Source organism: Malania oleifera, chromosome 5 (assembly GCF_029873635.1).
Source record: "Malania oleifera isolate guangnan ecotype guangnan chromosome 5, ASM2987363v1, whole genome shotgun sequence".
NCBI lineage: Eukaryota > Viridiplantae > Streptophyta > Magnoliopsida > Santalales > Ximeniaceae > Malania > Malania oleifera.
Window position 1 is genome coordinate 30,094,764 of NC_080421.1, and position 23,605 is coordinate 30,118,368.

A 23,605-nucleotide genomic window follows, 5' to 3' on the forward strand; every position below is an offset into this window, starting at 1 on the left:
TATTGAGGTTTTATGGTATTATGTTATATGTAGATTATGTTTATGTTTTCCGCTGCATATGTATATTATGGATTATGGATTATCAGGATAATATCAAGTATAACGCATCGGACTTGGGTTTAAGGGTTTGGGGTGTTACAGACAAGCTCTAAATTTTGTCGCCGATCCACTAAAGAGACTTCGTCAACGAGAAAATGAGCCTCATCGACGAGCCCCGTTGCTTTTTCCATTTTAATTCCCTTCTCCTTTCTTATTTATTTAATTCACATTTCTTGGGACGGGTTCTTACAGGAACAATGTGAGAGATACTTATGAAAAGGATCCATGATTCAAAAAATATAAAGTACTTCAAGTAAATATCAAGGATGTCAAAGCACAATATAATATCTACCACAAATATTTTCAACAATGAAATATAGGTAGCAATGAAGATTAGCTTCCACAATTTTTTTTTCAATAAACGTAAATGAAGCCTTTGAGTCCCGCAATCAATATGCAAAAACACCCAAGCTATGTAAATTTTTTACCAAGAAAAATATATGTATCAATTGAAAAATGGGAAGAACTTTAAGGTTTGCTCTCAAAAGATATTAAAATCAAATGAGTATGTTAGAGTTAGGAGTTTTTAAAAAACAAGTGTGAGTGCTCACAATAACAGCCAATCAATCTACCAAATGCAATAATTTGCAAGTGGAGATTAAGAATAAGAGCTCTCTCAAACGATTTTGACAAGAGAATATGAATAAAAGCAATTATATGCTTGCAAGAGAATGAGTAAGAAAAGTGATGCTCAAGAATTTTTCAGAGGATTTTGTATTAATCAAATTGCTAATCTCTATTTAATCAGGGAAATGAAACCACATATAATTTTTCCCAAAAATATTACCGTGAGGGACACGACCAATATTTTGAAAAAGCTTAATTGAAAAATTAACCCTGATTAACACGGTTAAAAATGGTTGAACCTGAGAGGTTCGATTGGCTGAGGTATACCATCTGTCGACCGAACACACAGAGATTTTTTATTTTAATTTAAGGGTTCAGTTGGCTGTGGCTGGTGCTGGTCGGTCGAGTCAAGGCGATTTTCCAAACCTTCGTAGGTTTGGTTGCCTAAAGTGTTTTTAAACTAAAAGTTTGGTCAGCCGGGAAGGTAGAAAAGGTCAATTTTAAATGTTGGTCGACTGTGGAAGTTTAGTTCAAAAGGTGTTCAGTCGGCTAAGCTAAGTCAAACATTTGATTTCCTGACTGTTCGGTCGACTAAGGAGTTTATTACGCCAAGTGAATGCTCTACCAAGGCTCTTGAAAAGTCAAGGTATTTCCTATCTTTGACCTAGTAAGCTTTAACCCTATTTGTATAAGAAAGGCATTTAACCTTGAGGGATTTTTCATGAAATGTTTGGGTTCCTTAAGTCAGTTTATGATCTTTGAGCATTAATTTCTATCTCGCATGTAATGCAATTATTACAGGCCAATTGAATTATTATAGACCCAAAGATTTAATTGCAATTACAAGTGAGAAACTTGGTCTTCATTCCTTTTGCTCTTCAAATGTCATCCTGTGATGTGAGCATTTGATTCCTTATGGCATCCACTGTATCCTTATCAACCATGCATGCTATGAATAATTTTGTTCAAAAGCTTAGAGCACAGGTAAGATACAAGGTAATTTGTCATTATCAAAATGGGATCGGACTCATAAAGTCAACACTTTTCAATTCTTTATGTTCTTTAGGATTCATCTTATAATGAGGCAAACTAGGTAAAGATGTTCCTAGAACATGGTCTATGACATGCTGAATGTCTCTCATAAGAGGCAATTCATTTAGAGGATCGGAAATAAAATCCTTAAACTCATAAAGTATGGGTGACACCTCAGGTGGCGTCTCATGTTCATGAATAGAGGACTCATTCTCTTTAGCCACCACGACATAGACAACTTGTGTTTCTTTGCTTTCTTTCTCAAATTGATATTTATCCAAAATGTGCAGTGAATTTCCAACCTTCTCTTTCCCTTTCAAGTCTTTCTTTTTCTTGTCTTTCTTGTCTTTTTTATCAATTTTAGGCTCAAGGAGACTTCTTTTGGGCCATCAAGCACCTAATAGACTTGAAATAACATAGCCAAGCAAAATATAAAATTAACATAATTATAAAGTCTTCAACAAAAGTCTTCCATCGAAAGAGTAGGTGGTCTTCAAATAATCACATGTATACCTACAAAATAGTTATGATCAATAGTGGACATCAGAGGTCGTTCACGTGTCAACATATCTGCAAAGGAAATAATTAAAGCATGTTGATTCCTATCATAAAACATCATTATAAATGTTTCTCAATTTCTAGCTATTTAGGATAATCTCTAATATGAGTATTATTTTAATGATGCGCACTTTGATTTTCATTATACAGTCTCCTATTATGTATCCCTTTTCACTTTAAAAACTAAATAGGTCAAAAGACTAATAAATGAGAGATGTCCATAGAGATAGAAAACAGACAATTGAATTCATTTATTATGAATTTGTTTTAACAAGACCCATCATGTTCAACGTCAATTGGATTCATTTATTGCGAATTGGGTTTAATCTTGACTATGAAATCACTGGGTAGATTCATCCATCCATCAATGGTGTGGGGGGGACGCCCTTGTCACATGCTTAAAAATCAATATGAGAGGAAGCCACAGTAGTTTCAAATTGTTTGTGCTAGGCCTAGGGGACCAGCCTTCCTGTCTCCTTACAGCACGAGAAGGATAACAGTAAGAGCCTTTCAGAAAAGAAGTCTGCACAGATGCAGTGGGAGTGAGTTCTTCTTTTTGTTTTGTGTGTTTTTTAAAACTTTCCCCTCTCTTTTTTTACTACCTTTTCTTCAAATGGCTTAAGCAGAGTGAATAATAATCATGCCATTGTTATTCAAAATTTGTAATTTACTGTTTTCTGAAGAACACCCAGTTCAAGTTTTTTTTTTTTTTTTGTCCCTACACAACAGTAAACCTAAGGGCCACTCTATGACAAAATCCCTTTGTGCCCAAAGTCCCCAAACATTAAGTTACCTTCAAGAGTTTTTTCAAGATTGAAAATGTCATATTCCTAAACATACACAAGTGGACTGCTGGTATTGGCAACTCTTCTACCTTTCATCTGTAATGTCATGGTTGGTTGATGAATAGAATGGGTATAGGAAAAGAATAAAATGAAAATTTGAATGGAAACATGACGAAATCAAATGATAAATTGGATTAGGTTCCATCATTAATTTATTGCATACCAAATTTGTAGAAATTAGGTTTTGGATGAATGTTAGACCTCAGACTTTATGTAAAGCCCAAACTTGTAGTAATTAGGTTTTGGATGAATGTTGGACCTCAGACTTTATATGAGCATGGCATCCATGGACCACCGGCATCCCATTTTCTTGACCATTACCAATTTGCACTGTGCAATCAATCTTCACCCAACTCAAATTTTCAAAAATGCTTCTTCTCCAATATAAATTTCAAGGTTAAAAGGATTAAGAAAGGAGTTCCTGAGTACTAATGTTGTTGAAAATGAAAAAAAAAAAACAAAAAAAGGAATTGTATCATGTATTATTTACACTAAAAAATATATCTACTTAGTATCGTTGTTGTTTTTTGTTTTCCATTTCTGTTTCTCCATAGTAAAGAAACATGTTATAAAAATGTGTCTATTTATGTTGTTAATTTTCTATTTCTATTGTCGGTTTTCAACTGTTTGCCAAAAAACTAAAAACCAGATTTTATACTTTTTAGTTGTTTTGGCAACCTGTCACCATAAATTTTAATATTCCAAAATAGTTTTTTTGGGGTTAAATTATTCACCTTATACACTTTTAAATTAAAATAAATATATATATAAATTTCAAAAAAAAAAAGTAATAAAGTTAATTACAAAATATTTTTACTATTTTTCAATTGTCATGTTCAATAACATTTTTATTGTAAAGTAAAGTTTGAAAGTTGAACAATTAAAGTAAAATAATTCTAATAAATTTTATTTTTCTTATAGTACATTTTTTAATGTGTATTATTTTAAAATTTATTATTTTAATCATAATTTTATAGTATTATTTGATTAAAAGATGAAAATGAGCATTTTTTAATTTGTATTAGTTTTATAAATGTTAACCAAGTAATTGGCTGGTTTCTAGTTTTTAGTTCCTGTTTTTGATTTTTGGTTTTTCTTTTCAATTTTCATTTTTCTATTTTTTGTCGATGATACCAAACGGCCCCTTAGTTATTGTCAAAATTGTTCTCAAAAACATAGAAGTTAAATTCTTTTTTATTATTAAAGTTGATTCAAGTGATAATTTGTTAATAAAATAATGATAGTTATTAGTAATCATTTTTTGCATTATTACTAAAATATGAATTTATACCCCATATTAGTGTTCTTGTGGCATCTGAAAACACCTCGAAATCATTTTCAGTGAATAGGCCCATAATTTGCACTGAAATTAATTTATAAAACCCTAGTCCAATAGATCTCCTCAATGCCTCTAAGACCTCTTCATTTTTTTGAAGTCCTCAAAATCTGCCTTGCACTTGCACAGCAAAGGCTATCATTTGCCCAAAAACAAGCAAGCAAATAAAATTCCTTTGCATCAAATTGGCTTGGGAAATGGAATGGCTGGAGAGGAAATGAAAAACAAAAATTTAAACAAGGAATACAAAGAAATAAAGTGATTCTACTCCTTTAAATTCCATTTTTGGATTAAGAATTTTACTAGAGAAAGGAAAGAGAAGGAAAATAAAGAGGAAATTCATTTTCTCTATATCAAATACCATTTACAGTAAAGAATTGTTGTAAGATAATTAAAAATTAAGAAAAATTAAATGTTAAGGATATATAAAATTAAATTTTTTTATTAATTTGGGGACATATTTTTTATTTTTTTCTTCGCTTTCTTCCATATCCAAACATAAAGAAGTAGAACTCTTCTTATTTTCTTAAATTTTTTGGAGCTCGCGATAATGATGCTCTCCCAATAAACAATTAAATAGCTGACTCAAACATGAACCGCAGTAGGTCCAAATGCAATCTTCAACATAACTAGCAATTCTACTTTCACAATCAAACAACTTAATTTTGTTGAAGAACAGAGGTTGAGCTTGAACAGGGACAACACGAAAGCCATCAAATCCAACCACCAATCCAAAGTGCTGCAAGTATTTGAGAATTCCCCAAAGTCAAAAACACACCAAATCTGATTCAGCCCTTCACCACCACACAAAAAAGTAGTTTGTGGTGTAAACCGTGTGGGGCCATGTTCCAGTTTCCAGCCTCCCCGGGAATGCATAAATGAAATTCGATGAAAGAAGGTAGAAAATTTGTCCACGGCCCAACAAGGAATTGACCTTACAAGTCAAGTTCAGAGGAGTTGCGACTCAAGAAGAAATGGAAAATGTTGTTCCAGCATTGTGGGCGAGAGTTAAGAGCCATTGGCATTGATGATGACGTTCATCACAACCAAGTCTTTGTTCCTTCTATCCAGATTTTCTCTGAGCCAAATTCACATGGATCCATATGCCCAAATTCACATTGATATTTTTTATAGTAGCAGAAAGCAACTTTTCAAGGAAAAGTAATTAGCTCCAAACAATGTAAAATTACCAAAGATTATTTCCCATTTTTTGTAGACATTTTGAAGAATATCCTTTTTTATTATTTTTTATATTTGATAACAACAAAACCAAACTTTAAGTCGCAGTGATCGACTATATAAATCATTTTTCGTCAATTAATGCTATCATAAACTATTCCTTTTGACAAATTTATGAATATTAAATCCTTTCTAGCTATGACTAAGCTTTAAAATGAATTATTATCGTAAATACACAACCCATAGGGTAGTTAAGAGTGGTTTAGAGAAATATGGTTTTCCTCGTGTGACCACAGTTGGGCATACCAGGGAGATTGGTCACTATTATTATTACTATTATTGTGGTACAAAACCACAAATAGAGCTCGACTGTCATGAGATCCATGTCAAAATCAATAATCCGCATTGGTCTCATCCACGCCATCTCTCCCTCTCCCAATGCAAGCGGACAACAAAACCATAATAAGGCTTCAGGAAGATGAGAATTTTAAAAAGAAAAGGAGGCTTCAGAAAAATGAAACTGGCGGATACCAACTTCAAATTACAGTTATTAGTACTTGGCATAAAACATATTAACAAAGGTTCCCAAAACCAAAAAAAAAACAATTCTCACGCCACAACATCCAGAACATGACTATGCGAGACTTCGAGCGGCGATGAACCAATACATGTAGCATATGTTCTTATTTCGACCGTTGAATATGTAGAAGCAAAGCACACAAGAGCCCGAACATAGTTCTTATTTCTACTGTTGAATATGTAGAAGCAACGCACACGAGCCCAAACATACATATAGTGGGAGTAGTGGCGAGGACCAGAGAGAATCATCAGCTTTCAGAGCTACAAGAACAAGTCTCGCCTGCTGAGAAGTCCTCCAGTTGGAGACGCTTCATCTCTTCATATGCCCATTCAAGACCAGGGCAGTAATGCAGCGGGGGGTTAAATCTGCAATCATTTATATCAGCTGCCAAAAAAGCACCATTCTCTATCAAGAATTTCAGAGCTTCCTTCCTCCGTTCTTTGGCAGCACTGTGAAGTGGAGTCCCTGCATTTTACAGGGAAAAAAACACAAGGAATAAATCAAATACCAAAACTGAATAGGGAATAAATGACAGGAACTCTGTTTAGCATTGAATGTGTACAATGTGTATATGCAGCTCAGTGTGTCTAGCATTGACAATATGTGCAGCGTGCGGGTTTAGGAAATGGGTCTCTCTCTCTGGTGGAATATATACTTACAGCCACAGGCACCCTTGGTACGTGCATCAATGTTAGCACCACGCTCAAGCAATTCATCCATAACTCTAAGGTGCCCACCTTCTGCAGCAAGATGGAGAGGAGTCTCCCCTTTTGATTTGGGACCCCATGCAGCAACATTCACATCCATTCCTTCATCAAGAAGTCGCTTCACCTGCCAACAGGAAGATTTGGAATTTGCCCAGCAACACAGATCAATCATTATTACATGATGTGCACTTTTGATGATTAAGGTATGCATACGTGCATGCACATAACAAACAACTATCACATGCAAAATGCGCACACGATTTGTGGCCTAAAAACCAACCAATGGCCAACAAAAAAAGATACGCACAAGTAATGCGAAGAGGAAAAACATGTGAATGCACAAGCAACACAGATCAGCCATTACCCAATAACCTTGAATTAATACCACTGGACTGGGATCTCTCCTAAATGAAAGAATATCCCCCTTGCTGGGTATAAACTCAAAAAGAATGGAACCCTTAATTGAGTTCGCACACTAAGGCAAATGAGAGTCATTCTTTATGTACGTCTTTGCATCTCTTCTATCAAGTGAGAAGATCCAAATTTGATGCCTGATTAGCTTAGTTTGCTGCTTTCCTTCTTCCGACAGAAGCATAGATGCTAACCTATTGAAGTCCTGTTAAAGCAAGCACTCCTCCAGCAGAGGTACTACACAGTCAAAACTCAACTCTCGCTATATTAAGGCCTATGCAGACAAGGAAGAGGAAAATAAGATAAAAGAAGAAAGGAAGGAAAGGGAAGTCACGAAGGTTTTATTTTCTAAAAGATCAGATTTAAGCTAAAACAGAGTCTCAAAAGGAATATCTTAAGAGATGAAATTAAGCAGATGCCATGGACTAAGAAAGCAGTGGTAGAACCCACCAGGGATTATGGAAGGGGGAAATTTCTAATACCCATCTTGCAACCAGCTCCACTAGTAAAACCTTGATTTGCATCACTTTTGAAGCCTCTCAATATAATCCCAAAAAGTAACAGCTCTATGCCCATTTTTGAATCCTGAAAAAAACCAAGGGAAAAGAAAAGGAAATCCAGAAATTGCTTTGTAAGGCACAGTGAACCTGAGAGATCGGAATCACTTGCCAAAGAACAACAGAAATAGGGTTAGACAAGAAATAGGAGGGGAGAAAATATAAAAATTTCAGCCAAAAGGGAATCATCTCCCCCACTGACCCAGCTGCACCTCTATTTAAATTTTTCTCATGACAAAAATATCCTTGATAAAAAGTCACTAGTCCACTGCAAGTCACTAGAACTTTTCCCCCAAGCTCTGGATAGGTAAAAATATTACCAATCCCAACTTGGTACAATATAATGACACAAAGCAAATCTAGCAGTGCTTTTGTAAATCCTTTTTTTTTTTTTTGGCTAGGCCTGTGCCTCTGTAAATCTTTTATTATGGATAGGTAAAAATATTACCAATCCCAATTTGTTACAATAATGATACAAAGCAAATCTAATCAGTGCCTTTGTAAATCCTTTCTTTCTTTGCTAGGCCAGAGCCTTTGTGATATTTTATCTTTAACTATAAAATGGAGTACCCACAATCTTCTTTGCACAGCATTTCTCACAAAATGGCAATCTTTGTTCTCCCATGAAAAATTGCACTTGCAATGGCACTCTTATCACAGTAATATCTCCAGCTTTTTCATCAATATCTTGAAAGGCTAAATCAAAGCAAACCACTCAGTCTAAAAAATTAAATCCTAAAAAGACCCAGCCATTACAAACTGAGCTTATTCATACCTTTTTAGTTGAATCTTTACATATTTTGAGTGTTTGAATCACACATTAGATTTTGCTAGAAAAATATAACTACATGTTTATATGAATGGAATACAATAATATGAGTTGATTTCTATAACTCTTGAACCTCAACATTTCCAATCTTTTCCTTTTACATATGCTTTGCAATTTTCTTAATTTGAAAAATACATCTACTTAATTTACGTATTTTTATATTAAAAAAAATTCTCAAAAGTTTTACACCTCAATGCCTCAAGGCTTACGCATCACCTGATTCACCTCTTGAGGGTAAAAATGCCTCATCTTATGCCTATGCTTTGCAAAAAATTAAACAAAATTAAGAGCCATCGGCCACATTAACTCCCTTCACAAAAACACTAGCTCTTGCAGTAGTAGTTTGTTTCCTGCAGTACCAGGTGACAAGATTACCACCCACCCATGGATATTGAAGAGCTCTGACTCTTGATTAGGAACTGCCTCTGGAGCCAACAGTGTGCATCTGAAAGTCTTCAAGAGGCACTATCTAGTATTTACAAGTTATTATCAATAACCCACACCTGTCTCCTTCATCCTAACAAAAAGGGCACCAAAATAACATTGTAAACCAAGTTTGAGAGACAACCTTTCTAAACTTGTCAAGCTAGGCCCTCCTTATATCCATCAATGACCATGCACAACTTAAAAACCTTGCCACTATCCCTGAGCTGCATACCCTAGAGGTTGCCCTATGTCGAGTGTAGACCTCCACTGCAAGGACCTGTAAAATAATGCATTTTTAGCATCTAATTGGTTACCCCCCCCCCCCCCCCCAAAAAAAAAAAAAAAAAAAAACCCCATCTAAATTCAGTTCAACCAAGCTACAGGAGAGAATGTTTCAAAATAATCCAACTCAAATGTTTGATCATACCCCGTGCCCACCAATGAGGTTTTCAATCTTTCAATGGTACTATCAAGGTGTGATATATATATATATATATATATATATATATATATATAGCTGCAGATAGCTAAGAGGAAGATCCACCAGCTACCATTTCCCTCAAGTTGAGGCTTCCATTTTAACATTCATGGTATACTCTCAGTCAGAACTAGCAAGGGGCTCAACAGTAAAAAAGGAATAAAAAATGAAGAAATAGGTAAGGGAAATGATCAAAGGACAGGAGGCAGACGAATTAATGAAACATAATTGACAACAGAAAGTGACCAAGTACTTAAGACAAGGTCATGCACCTTTACAGTTAGTGGCAGTAAGATCCAGCTCTAATCAACTGATCTCCCACACCAGAATCCAACACAATATTGGGCTCAAAAGAGGGTTGGATAACTCATGGTGTCATTTCCCTTCTTACAAATGCTTATAGACCAATAATTGTTTCCCCTAAGCAGTAACAAATGACGTAATTTGAACCATATATCATGCAAAAGTATAATAAGAGGTTCTATGCAGAGTACCACTAACAACAGATTCACCATGGACAGAGAGAACCACTCAAACCTAAAATCTTAAGCTCCCAGGTGAAGGCCCCTAGAAATAGGTTTTCGTATCTATCATGCCCCTTTAAGTGCATTGTGCTTGAAAACATGGATAAAGCAAAGAACTATCAATTTATTTTGTACTAAAACATAATTTAAGAATAACAGCAAAGATTTGAATTCTTACATTTAGGTCAAAGAGACATAGATACTATGCTGTAAACCTGAGAAATCTGAATTGATAGCCAAAGAGTATATGCAGATTAGCATTACAGGCTTACAGCAAGAAATAGAGAAAGAGACAAAGAAGAGAGAACTTTAAGCCAGAAGGGAAATCATCTCTGGACAGACCAGCTGCACCGCTATTTATATTTTTTATTAATGACAACAATAACCCTCATAGCAATAATAAAATATTATCCTATACCCAAGGCTAGCAATACTAAAAAAAAATTTATTTTTATTTGTTAATCGATAATAATATTATCACTTCCTTTCTCTCTTTCATTCTATTATCTCAGAGCAGCAGTATTTTGGAAAGCACCAGGTGTAGTTAGAAGCCAAGGCCCTTGTAGCCGCCTACTGCAAGGCACAAAATGCAAGAGTAGGCATGCACAAAGCAAGGGTAGAGCTCCATGTAAGCTATGGTGTCCATGCCCCACCAAAATTTGTGAAAATTATAATCCTGGCCCTCATAGCTTTATCAGAGTTCGAAAATTTTTATTATTGGGGACCCCTCAAACATTGTAAATAATACAATCCCTTCTTTATTTAGACAACTATGTAGAATTTGAAAACTTTTTAGAGTTGGGGATCCCTAAAACTTCTTTAATAAAACAATCCCATCCTTCTTAATATAACAACTTGGAAATAGTTTATGGTTGGCACATAATTAATGTCCAATTACTTCCCCCCTTCTATAGTTTGGTCCTCCTCACTCTAAAGATGCTAGTTCCACTTCCTGCAGGAGGTGAAGGGCACATCTTTGAACTGAATTATATCATAGTTTAAGTTGAAAATATTTAGAGCATAATAGAAAAGAAGGAGAAAAATGTCAAAATAGTATATTCTAAGTACCCAAAACAAAAAAAGGAAGACTGCAAAGAAAGAACACACATTTGAAGGAAAGAAGAAAATAATAATAATAATAATAAAGAAGGTAACAAATTGTTTTTCCTTTTATTAATGCTGTTCATCTTATTTATCTTTTTGACTATTGAGAAGAAAGAAAACGACAGAATAGCCCAAAAATTCAGGGGGAACATATCAACAGGGTGGCAGGGTCCAGTGTAGGATGGCAGGCAACTTCATGTAGATCTCAAGTGCTAATATGTGGAAGTATGAAAGGATTTCTAACAGTTTTTTTTTTATAGACAAAGTTTTGAATGAGTTTTAGTAGCAGTCACAGGGATGTAGAAAAGCGAAGAACAAGAAAGAGAGAAACTAACAGAGCGATATAGAAACAGGAGGAGGAAAAACAGACAAGACGGTGAAGAAGAAAGAAACTTTTGCAGGGCAGAACAGGAAGCTAGAGACAACAGAGATGAACAGAAAGAGAATGAAGAAAAAAAGAGGAAAATGAGGAAGATAAGAAGAAGAGGCAGAGGGTTGAGAGAGACGGACAGAAATCAGTTCTGAATTCAAAATGTGATAATTGTCTAATACAACACACCGAGTAAAAGCATGTGTCTGGATCCCGGCAATTCATGATAACACTTCAGCTGGGCCTCCAAACAGGTGGCCTAGCCAAAGATCTGGATCAAATTTGGTCATTATCAGGAGTAACTCTGACCCTGCTCGGAAGGAACTCAGATCTAATTCCAGAATGGGGAGTGAATGCAGTCATCTTGCAGTGTCCAATGCAGGATGGCAGGTGCCTTCATGTAGATCTCATGTGCTAATTTGTGGAAGTATGAAGGTGTGCTAATTTGTGGAAGTATGAAGGATCTTCTAACAGTTATCTTTTATAGACAACATTTTGAATAGCTCCTGAGTTTTAGTAGCAGTCACAGGGATGTATGCTAGTAAAGAACAGAATGAAAGAATTAACAGATAGAAAAAGAGAAGATGAAGGAAGGAAGAAGAGACTAACAGAGAAACTGTTGCAGGGCGACAGCTCCTGAGTTTTAGTAGCAGTCACAGGGATGTATGGTAGTAAAGAACAGAGAGAAAGAATTAACAGATAGAAGAAGAAGAAGAAGAAGAACCCTAAAGTACTTAAGATACACAAAATACACCTAAATTAACTGAATTTCTACAATAACTTGAATTTTCAGAGTCTAGAAGAAGAAGAAGAAGAAGAACCCTAAAGTACTTAAGATACACAAAATAGACCTAAATTAACTGAACTTCCACAATAACTTGAATTTTCAGAGTCTAAAACAAATATCCTAATTTCTAAAGCTATAGTTACAATAGAACTAACATTCTCCATTAGTTGTTCTCCATCACTATGCATTGGACAAAGCTAATCTCACGGTAGATCAAAACATAAACAAAAGAGACCTGAACGACTTCCATACAAATAAAAAATAAAAATAAATAAAAAAAGAGAAAAATACCTCTGCTAATTTACTGAATAGTGTGAACAGTAGCAGCTACAATATTTGAAATATCATTCACTACAGTCTCATTAGAAGTACTGCCAAACTAACCAACTAGAGTAGTTTCTGGTTTTCTAGGTTGAATAAAAAAAATCATTGACAAGAACAACAGAGTTACAAAAAGAAGAATAGGGTATCCTTCTATTAGGAAACAGAAGAAAAATGGGAAGAAATAAGACATGCAATAAAAACGATCCAAGAAGAAGATCAAGCTAGCAACCTAATCCCGCTGAAGTCCAAGAAACAAATTCCTTTAAAGCACTTAAACGAAAAGACATGCAGAAGCAAGAAAGATAATTATATACAAAATCAATAGCAAAGATAGAGAGCAACAAATAATTTATGAGTATTTTTCTCTAAAAATGACTACATAAATCCATAATCTGCTAATAGGGGTGTGCATTTGGTAAAACCAAGTAAACTGAGCAAAGCAGGGGTTCTTGATGATACTGTTTAGTTAACATAAGAAATTATGCCCAGTCACTAAAAAAAAATTGTTTATCAGTGGTTAGGTTTTGTAAATTAATAATTTTAAAAACTGAAATAAACATATAATTCTTACTGAAAAACTAACTGCGGGCACGCACGATGCGCATGCTCCCATGCTCCGTGGCTTTTGAGTGATAATTATAACAAAATAAATTTTAAAAAAATAATTAATAAATATATTTTTAAAATTAGGAAAGTTAGAGGTGATTAGGAGTATTTTTAAATATTTATGAGTAGTTATAGGAATATTTTTAAAATATTAATGGATGATTATAAGAACTTTTTTGAAATTTTTATGGATAGTTATAGGGACATTTTGGAGATGTTAAAAACCAGACAAAGGGGAATCTCCTTCCTAATAGTAGAGATAGGATGAAATGGTAGGAAACACAATTTTCTTTGGCCTCCAAAATGCTCATCTCCTTCTTCCCTTTCTTGTCCTCATCCCCAATTCTATCTCAAATGATCAACATGTTTCCTACCACCATTTCCAACTTTCTTTTTTTGCTTCTCAGCATGGCTTCCACTCTAGCTCTTATCATTTGGATAGAGATCGATCTAGCCTAAGCCATTTTCCCCTTTTTCAACAAAGCTAGTAGGTGCAAATCTAGGCTCAAAAATTTAAAGAAAACAAAGTTCGTCTTTCACAAACAGGAAGATGCTCCTCATCACTCGGACATGATGTCTCTCTCTCTTCTCTCTCCATCTCTGTAAAATTTAACATATATGATATCATTGTTAAAGTTCGAAGATTAAGGCCAATTGATAGAGGTTTTGCTTCTGTGGAAGGGCACATGGGTTGTTTTCATGTAGAATAGGTTCAGATTGCGGTTTGCTTTGGTAAAAAATACAAGTTGAAAATTTATGTCAATCCCATTGTACTTGGTGCCCTGGTTTGGTGTTTTCTGTGATATTTTTGGGATAAACGAAGAAATTTATTAATGAAGAAAGAGAGTAAGAGAACGTCAATCAACAACGAGCATCAAGCTATTTATTAGTGAAGCAAAGCCCTCCAATCTCTTCAGGTATCATCTGAAAGACACTCCTTAAAACCCATTAACAAAACGAAACAAGAAAACAATACTGCCCCAGACCATTTCAGGAGAATTCTTTTGTCCTTCAAAAATCCTAAGATTCTGCTCTAGCCAAATAAATAACTGCCACCAACAAAGCACACGTCCAAAGCCTCACTCCAACAAAAATCCACACATTTCTGAAGAAAAGAACCCCTTCGAAGGAGAACAGACACTCAACTCTCATAAAAATAAAAACTGAAAAATTAAAATTAAAAAAAAAAAAGTCAAACAACCTTCTACACATGGACCTAGAGAAAGAACAATGCATGAAACTACAAATATTAGTCTCAAAGTTTTGGAAACAAAGGACACAAACATTAGAGATGAGGCTTATTTGGCCATCTCATCTGCAAAAAACAATTAGTGTTAGTCTTATTTAGAACCACACACAAGCCCTTATATTTGTAGAGATTCTATCTTCCCAAATAAAAGAACAAGAGGAAATAATCATCCAGAGTCCACTACACATAAAATAGAAAAGGGTTTTATAAGAAAATACACGAAGCATCAATGATTCAAAACAAATTTGAAGTCTATCTAAACATAATAAATACAGAATTCGTTATCAACACACAATATTTCTTTACCCCATTTACTACAAGTTATTCTATGGTGTGCAATAAGAAATAATTCAATTGAAGTACAAAGCCTTCAGCATCACCAACCCAAAAAAAAAAAACAAAAGGCATAAAGTACAAGGATATGCTAAAAGGGGCTTTTTGATAAAATCAAGTGTTAAGTACTGAATACTGATTCAGTTATTAATTGATGAACCAGTTTAGATTCTTTAGAAACTAATTCACTTTTAAATCATTTATAATATTTGGTCATTGAGTTGTCTAAACATCTGAATTTGTGAATTTTCCCTTTCTAACCCTTATCCCAGTTAGCTCATTCATTTCCTGTACATAAAAAATTTTTCTTTCGATTTCTTCATTAATGAAAATCTACCATAAAGATCCAAAATCTTGATTCCTTTTTCTCAGTTTACCGCATTCAATTCCTGTAAATTAAAGCTTGTAAAACAAAAGAAAAAAAATAGAATATCTAGCAAGTGTCAAGAGCTTGAAATTGTCGAAGGAGGGCGAAGAAAACTTCTGGGGTAAACTAGGACAAGTGGCTAATTCTCAATTTCTCATTTGTCATCAACACAGTAACTACTACTCATCCCAAAAATACCATTCGATACTTTCTTCTTTTAACATTACTGGTCCCGAAAATCCGAAATGCATAACAAATCAACAAAATCCTCCTTTTTTTCAACATCAAATTCAAAAACTCTAAAATAAAAAAACAAATATGTTTAGAAAATAGCACGTAGAACCCAATTGGTGCTGCCCATGATCTTTGGTTGCTATTCCATGGCCAATGAAATTAACCAACCTGGATCTACCACTAGATTAGGCAATTAGAGTCCAACAATATAGCTAGACCCATCAAAAAAATAATGAAGGAGAGAAATATGAAGTCATTGAATTCAGATGATTATAAATGCCAAAGGCTACTTTCTCTTCTGTATGCATCTCTTATTCAACAGGAGAGAAACCAGAAGAAATCTACTTTTTCCTTGCAACTATTGGGAGGGAAAAGGAAAGGAAATTTTAAATGGTCATTTGACAATATTATCATCGTAAGAAAAGTGCAGTATAATAGGGAATGATAATATAAAAAATAAAATGCCTGTTCAGTATCATTTTTTGCTTTCATTTCTGCACAGTGAATAAACAGATCATGAAAATGCATTTGTCTACATTGCCTGTTTTCTTATTCTATTGGTGGTTTTCAGCTGTTTGCGAAAAAACTGAAAACAAAATTTTATGGTCTTCAATTATTTTGGCAACCTGTCGTTAGAATAATTTAGTATCCAAAATTGATTTTTTTGGATCAAATCATTCATTTTATCCACACTTTTTAATTAAAATTAAAACAAAATGATCATATGAATTTAAAATATAATTAAAATTACAAAAAACCATAAATTTTCTAAAAAATTAAAAATAATTAAAAAGCCATTTTCAAAATATTTTTATTATACTTCAATTGTCGTATATAATACAAATCATTACATTGTTCTTGTAAAGTGAACTTTGAAATGTAATAATTAAGCAAAATATTCATAATAATTTTTATTTTTATTATGGTATTTTTTAAAAAATTTTATTACTTTGTACTTTTATTATTTTAAACATATTTTGTAATTTTTATTTATTTCAATGACAAAAATGATCATTTGTTTAATCAAGTTTTTAATTTGTTTTAGTTCTAGAAATATCAACCAAACATGATGCTGGTTTTTGGGTTTTAGTTTTTGTTTCTGGTTTCAATTTTAGTTTCTAGTTTTCATTTTGATAATTTTTTACAATGATACCAAATGGCCTCAAAAGTTTTTTTTTTTTTTTTTTACCTTCGAAAACTGAAATACAAACTTTTTTAGACTAATCCAATTGCACAAAACTCCGTTAAATGCAGAACAAACATATACACACAATGAACTCCAAGATCATAATGTTTTCATTGGTCATATTATTTTTAGAAATAAGTAAACCATGTAAAATGTAAAATGCATATATCATATTGTGATTTTATGAATTTTTTTATTTAAGGGACATAATTGTCATTTTACAAGATTATAAGTTAGTTTTGCTTTTTCTCTCTCCAGATCTCTCCAATTTGGGAAGGAAAAAAGTGCCATTTTCTACCCATTCTTCCACTTCTCTTTTTTTCCCTCAATATGTGAACCAAAAACAATAAGTGAAGAGAAACTATTTCTTCTCTTCCTTCTCTCCACTTCTCCCAAACCAACCAGAATCCACAAAATAATTTCCAAACAAATCCACCATCTGAAAGGGTGAAATTACAGACAACTAAACCTCGTTTGCTGCTGGCCAGATTGAAAGGGCAGGATGCTGCCTCATCAAAGGTATTTCCTTAATTCTCACACCAGCAATCCTGCAAGAACTGTTTTCCCTTCCCACTAAAAAATTTATTTGTTCGAAGAATTCTCAGTCTTCCTCATATTCTTCAATGCCTCTGCACCGTAAGCACAGTTAGATCCTTCAGCAATCCATCCATTATGTTCCTGTCCATATTTACCCTTAAATACCTCCTCCAAAAACAGCATCTTTCATTCACATCATTATTCTAGTTAACGTTTTAAACATTTATCGAGTCACTTATTTTTATTTTTATTTTTATAATAAAATAAGGTATTAGATAGAGAAAGGGAAATTACAAAGAAAAAGGACAAGAAGTCCATCCCAAAAAAATAAAATAAAATGAAAAAGTAAAAACAAAAAAAGTTAACAATTAAACAAGGAACCCCTCTTCAATCCTTTTCCTTCATAGTTCACCAAACTCTTCAAGTTAGCTAAGTACCTTTGACCCTTGCATTGGAGCTCATTAACCAAGTCATTTTCAAATATAGGGACCCCTCCAATCCTTTCAAAGGAGATGGGTGTACATATGATAAGTCTCCTACATTGTCACTGGAGTCTGAAACATATCCATATTGTTCCCTAATTTCATCCAATAGTAAACCCCCACCACAATCAAACTCACATAGACGATCACTTTAATTATCTGATAAATCCCCCCACTTAATTGCTTCCTTTCCTTTGTTAACCCATCACAAGAGTAGCCTGTCCTTTTCTTAGCATTTATGTCTTCCACAATAACTAACTCTCCTTCTAAATTCCTTTTTAAAATCTTTGGCACTAGTTCAGCAAAGTGCTCCCTTTTTCCTTCGAACAATTTTTTTCATATTCGCACCCATCTATGCAATCTTCTAATGATTATAAACCTTGGGACCCTTAGATCCCTTCGCCTTAAGGTTCGAGGCATCAAATAACCTACCCAAAACACCACCTCCATTGAAAATCTTTGCTGCAGCATCCTCTTGCTCTAGAACAAAATCATCAACCAAAACTCCAAAATTGTTTGAAACAAGACTTTCCTCCATTGCTTCTTTCTCTTTTAACACTTTTAGTATTGCTGCTATTTTTATGAATATGGCAAACCCCCTTGGCCATCAAGAATCTTCTTTGAAAATGAACATTGCAAGGTATGGTTTGTACTCGGAATCTGCTTGGAAGACAGCATACCTGTTACGTCCCTTGTCTACCTACACCAATTAATGGAATAATTCTGGATTTGACCTATAGGAAACTTCTTATCATAACTGCTGCTTTAGCTGAGAGGATCCTTCTGTACGCGCTACATGCAAGTGCTCTCTTTTTTATCCATCACTCCCACCCAAACATCCTTGGTCTTTAGAAACTCCATTGGACGCTAATTGAGAACTGAACAGTTCCTTGAACATTAACACCCGCCTCTTGGGCTTGGTCTACATTATTCAGAAAGTGAGCATGTTTAAATGAATGGTCTATCTGAGAACGACCCAACACAAAAGAAACGTCTTTTGTTTCCAAAGGATGGCCAAATTTGTTTTTACAGATACTATGAACAGAGCCTGTTCAATAAGTTGGCCCAACTTAGTTTGGAAAAAAAAAATTGCTCCTTTAGAATAGGTCCAAGACAAAAACTAACCTTCTCCCAGCCCAATATTCCTTGTCTCGTCTTCTCCAAGCACAACCATAGCCACCTCTCATAGCTTCCACGCTCCTTTCAAAACCCTAGATACCTAGACTATGTGGACATTTTTCTCTGATCAAATAGTTGTGATTTCTAGTTGATTAACAACTACTACTAACTTCGGAAGCTCAACTTTGTCCATTTGAACCACACGCCACACCTACAGCACCTTATCTTCCTTATCGACCACCATAACTCGAGCTCCAGAGAGGGCTTGATGATCGCGAATTCCAACACAGACTACCTCCATTATATAAAATATGGCTGATCTTCTACAACTATTTCACCCAAGTCTTTCAATATCTCCTTCGTCGGGTCACAGAAAACACTCAGGAAACTTCGCCATCCCTTAACTTTTGCGCCGCTAGGAACGAACAAAAAAAACCTCCTATGGTTCCAGCCCAACACAGCCAATAGTTTTGCAATACCCTTGCAGAAACTTCAAAAACCCCTCACCATATAACCACAAACCAACAACCCTTTGATAAACCACGAAACAGCCCCTTCCAATAACCTCACCCACCTATTGCAAGTCACGTTCTTCTCAACCACAAGCAGAGATGAACTCCCCTTACCCTTGTCCAAAAGTCAATTGAAGAATTTTCCTTCGACTTGAGTCACTTGGCTCATCATAACCTAAACCAACCTTCATCACAACAAACACATGAGAGGGGGGAGAGAGAGATAGAGACGAATAGGGCCATCCTCTAATTTCTTTATATTGCGTCACTTGTGTTTATTCAAATGACGCTGAATTTATTTTGCTGGAGCATCAACAAATACTAACTCATATTGCTAATGCTGCATTACAAAAAATACAAACTTCTCTTAATAACCAAAGCTAAAATTACAATCACAATTCACTTTTAACCATAAAAATTTGATCATAAATCACTTGGAAAACCATATTATCACCAACTATCTACTTTCCATGCTAGCAAAGAAACAACAGTGTAAATTTTTATTCATTAATGCTTCCTTTGTTACTTTGAAGTTTAACTGAAAAAACTTCTAGACCAAAAATTTTGGAAAAGAGTAAGGTTTCAAAAGCAATTGCAAAGACCAGATAATTGGGTCAAGGGTTTGTTGGGTTCTATACCCCAAAGTGTTAGGTTTAATTAATAAGCAAGCTTGCACTCATGTGGAGATTTTTTTTTAATATGTTAAATTAGGAGTTGGTCTATAATGTTCTTAATTTTAGTCCCCCCTATGTATTAATAAGTGGTAATTTTTTTAGCAGCTTTTAAGGATTTGAATTTGGAAGTTTACATTTTACCCTATCTCTCTCTCTCTCTCTCTCTCTCTCTCTCTCTAATAAAATGGTCACAATAGGCAGACCAAGCAATACATATAGACTGAGTGAATCTTAAAACCCAAATCCTAGAGCATACTTTGCACGCCCAACATTCCATAATAGAAAAGCTCTAGGACAGTATGGCCACACTTTGTTCCCAAGTTGGAGTACAATGTATTAATTGTCAAAAATCAATATACCACATTATGGAGTTTTCATACAAGAATGGAACCAAACATCAAAAACCACCTAAGAAAAACACATATATAGACAAAAAATAGTGTCATGAATTTTTCAGTTCCAAATATTTAAAGGGGTAATCAAAAGAAGTTCTATACTGGGTGTAAATTGATCCTGCCCCATATGTGCACATGCATATGCTGCGTATGTGCACACATATGAGGTAGGATCCAGTTTACTCTTAGGCTGCATTTGGAAGGGGATTTTTGACCTTGGATTTTGATGAAACTAAATATAATTTTGTATAACACTTTGTTCAAACCCATACAAATCTAAATCCAAGGTCCAAACTCCAAGCTCTCAAATATAGGGTTAATGTAAAATTGGTTAAGATTACACCTTCAATAATTTGAGGTATAGACACACAAACACATATTCTAATTCTTAAACAAAGTATGGCTTAATTAATTTTGCAGCTCCAGTAGACCAAAATCACCATAAGTCAGAGGGAGAATGCTAAGTATTTAGTGACATGAATGTACAATCCTGGGACTCCATACAGTTCAAATAATGCTTTAATGCACACTCAAACCCATGATCAGTGATTGTAGTCCCAAGACTCCCAACCTATCACAGTATTCTGAGGCTTTTTAAAATTTAAATATATAAATTCCTGCTTGCATTCTTGGGAATAAAAACAATCAAAAGAAAATACTTACCAAAAACAGAATAGAAGTGGGAGGGTATGGACTGAATGCCCTTGAGATTATAATTGATTTCCACTACTGATCATACTTCAGAAAGCAATTGTGACTTGTTTTCTAGTACTTTAATAACCAGAAAATTTTAAAAATAAATAAATAAGAGACATCTTTGTAAAGAAGCCCCATGCCAGTGCCTTGGAGAACAGAAAATTTCAATCAATGTCACCAAATAAAACAAATGATCAAATACGGCAACATCATGACATTAAAGCCTACCTCTCTGAGGTCACCTTTCCGAGCACCAATATGAAGCAGAGTCCATCCTCTATCATCCCTATCGCCAACCGACCTAAACGAACGTTTTCTCAACAATCTCCGCTTGTACGAACCCAACTGTTCTTGGGTCATACTTCCTTCCTCTTATTACGCCCAACCAAAGAACTAAAATTCCAAAACAATAATTACCCAAAAAACCCTAAAAATTTCGACGACAATAAAAATGATGAAGCCAGGAAGATTGACCTTTCCCGCGAATAGGCAATCGCAGCGACCTTAAGTTGCAAAAACAAGATCGAAGAAGACAAATAAAGACCCTCCGTTGTCTTTTTTACATGATTATGCTAAAACCTTGACGAAAAATCAAAGCAGAGGGGAGAGAAGAATTAGCGAGAACCGAAGGAGGAATGATTGGCCATGTTGTGGGGTGCGAAGGGATTCAAGCCGGGGCCGTAGACGCGGAGGTTGTGAATGATCGAGAATCGGAGTAAGGGGGATGAGATGTTCATAATTGATGAGAAAGAACTCGGAACACCTGGATTTGAAGCGAGAGGAAAACAAGGGGATTTGCGATGAGATGGGTTAGACGAATCCTCGCTTGAACTGGGAAGGGTTTGGAGGGACCATAGAGGAGGGTTTAAGCCACGGAGAGAGAGAGAGAGAGAGATGGGCAAGGAAAAACCCTAGGCCTGGATTGCAGGAAAATTGTCGAGGAAGGTCTTACGGATGAGACGGTACAGTAAGGTTCGAGAAAGAATCCTCGTAGGCATTGGGCTCCTCTCCTTAAAGCAGTGTTTTCAGTGGTTTTGTTTTTTTATTAATACTATACTAGCCGTGGGCCCTCCATATCTTTCAAATTTTATTTCTGTTCTTTTTTTGTTTTTAATGGCAAAAGAATTGAATGAATATTTTAGAATTTTAGAAATATACTATGCATACGAGTGGGAATACTACAAATTATTTTATTGACAAAAACACCCTTATTTTTTTAAATTAAGAATAAAAACTCCTACAACTAACAAAAAAAGGCTAAATATTTTTTAAAAAAATAAATTTTCATACTATATAAACAAATGAAAATTACTTAAATTTTTTGTCAGCGGAAAAATTTTCATATTTTAAAGTAAGACTATATATTTCTAAAAGAAATAAATTTCTATATTGTAGAATAATTCAATTAAAATTAGATGAAATTATATTTAGAATGTCTAGAATTCTTTTCAAAAAAAATTAATTTAGTTAAAAAATAAAATAAACTAATATTATATACAGATAAATATAAATATATATGTAGTGGTTTCAAAAAATAAATAAATAAATAAAATTAAAATTAAATTAATTAAGTAATTAATTATTATTAATTAAATAATATAATATAAAGAATTAATATATTAATATTGTAACGACCCCAAAAATAGTTATATAAGATTAATGGAATGATCCTAAAAAAATTAAATAAATAATATAATAAATTAAATAAATTTTATTAAATTGAATTTATTAAATAAATATTGGATATATAGATATATATATATATATATGAATAAAGTAAGGTAGATATATATATAAATATATATAATATTAATATAATATATTTAAAAGTAAAAGTTATCTTCTTTATCTTCCTTAGGAATGGATTTAAGAAAGAATTCGTCTCGCTGTAACTCTCTCACGTCCTCTCCTCCTTCTCTCTCCTTTCTCTTCTCAATTTCTCGGTGGATATTCGATTGATCGGAAAACGAAAGGTACCGTTGGGTTCTTAACTCTATCACTGACATTTCTATTAGAGCGAATTTATCGTAAAAGCGGTGTAAGCACCATTCTTGGGATAAGACAATATTTCCTTATTTTCTCAATTTTTTCGTAAATCTACCGTTAAATCAACAATTGGACATCACCATCGGGTCCTAGTCGCGATTGTCGTCATTTTAGTCGGAGTAAATTTCCAATTTGGATTTCCTAAACTCCACTCTAAAGCGAGAGTGAGATTTGGAGAATTAAGTAAATTGGTTATATTTGAGGGTATAATTATTTATTTGAAATTTATGGGTTTAGGAAATATTAAAATAGTATTTTATTTAGGGTTGATTTAATTAAACTATAATTTTTATTTCAGGACTTGGGTGAGCGCCGCAAGTATCTTTTCGGAGTCCCTATTGGCGTAGTTTAAGAATCCAGGTATGGGGAAAAATATATATTAAACCAAAATTTTTTATGAATTTAATGGAAAATATATTGTATTATATATACGTGTATATGTTTCGGTATGAGTTT

The 23,605-nt window shown here is 34.1% G+C and overlaps 1 protein-coding gene across 2 annotated transcripts; it reads right to left on the reverse strand.

Annotated features, from left to right (window-relative positions):
- Positions 1–6,101: 6,101 nt before the first annotated feature.
- LOC131155223 (phytochrome-interacting ankyrin-repeat protein 2-like) lies at positions 6,102–22,124 on the reverse strand. Of its 2 annotated transcripts, XM_058108210.1 has the most exons (4): positions 21,578–22,124; positions 21,332–21,496; positions 6,856–7,027; positions 6,102–6,661 (listed from the first exon to the last, which is right to left on the reverse strand). In XM_058108210.1, the coding sequence occupies exons 2-4, from the start codon at positions 21,461–21,463 to the stop codon at positions 6,444–6,446; spliced, it is 522 nt and encodes a 173-aa protein (XP_057964193.1). In that variant the 5' UTR covers positions 21,464–21,496; positions 21,578–22,124; the 3' UTR covers positions 6,102–6,443. The 2 variants fall into 2 exon arrangements, with proteins under 2 accessions (XP_057964193.1, XP_057964192.1); XM_058108209.1 differs by having other exon boundaries at positions 21,332–22,124.
- Between the last annotated feature and the right edge of the window lie 1,481 nt (positions 22,125–23,605).

Coding starts and splice junctions, on each gene's coding strand:
- LOC131155223 (XM_058108210.1), bottom strand. CDS start 21,463: ATGACCCAAGAACAGTTGGGTTCGTACAAGCGGAGATTGTTGAGAAAA. Junction 7,028..21,331: donor GGAAAGGTGACCTCAGAGAG/GTAGGCTTTAAT, acceptor TCCTGTTGGCAG/GTGAAGCGACTTCTTGATGA. Junction 6,662..6,855: donor TACCAAGGGTGCCTGTGGCT/GTAAGTATATAT, acceptor TGTAAAATGCAG/GGACTCCACTTCACAGTGCT.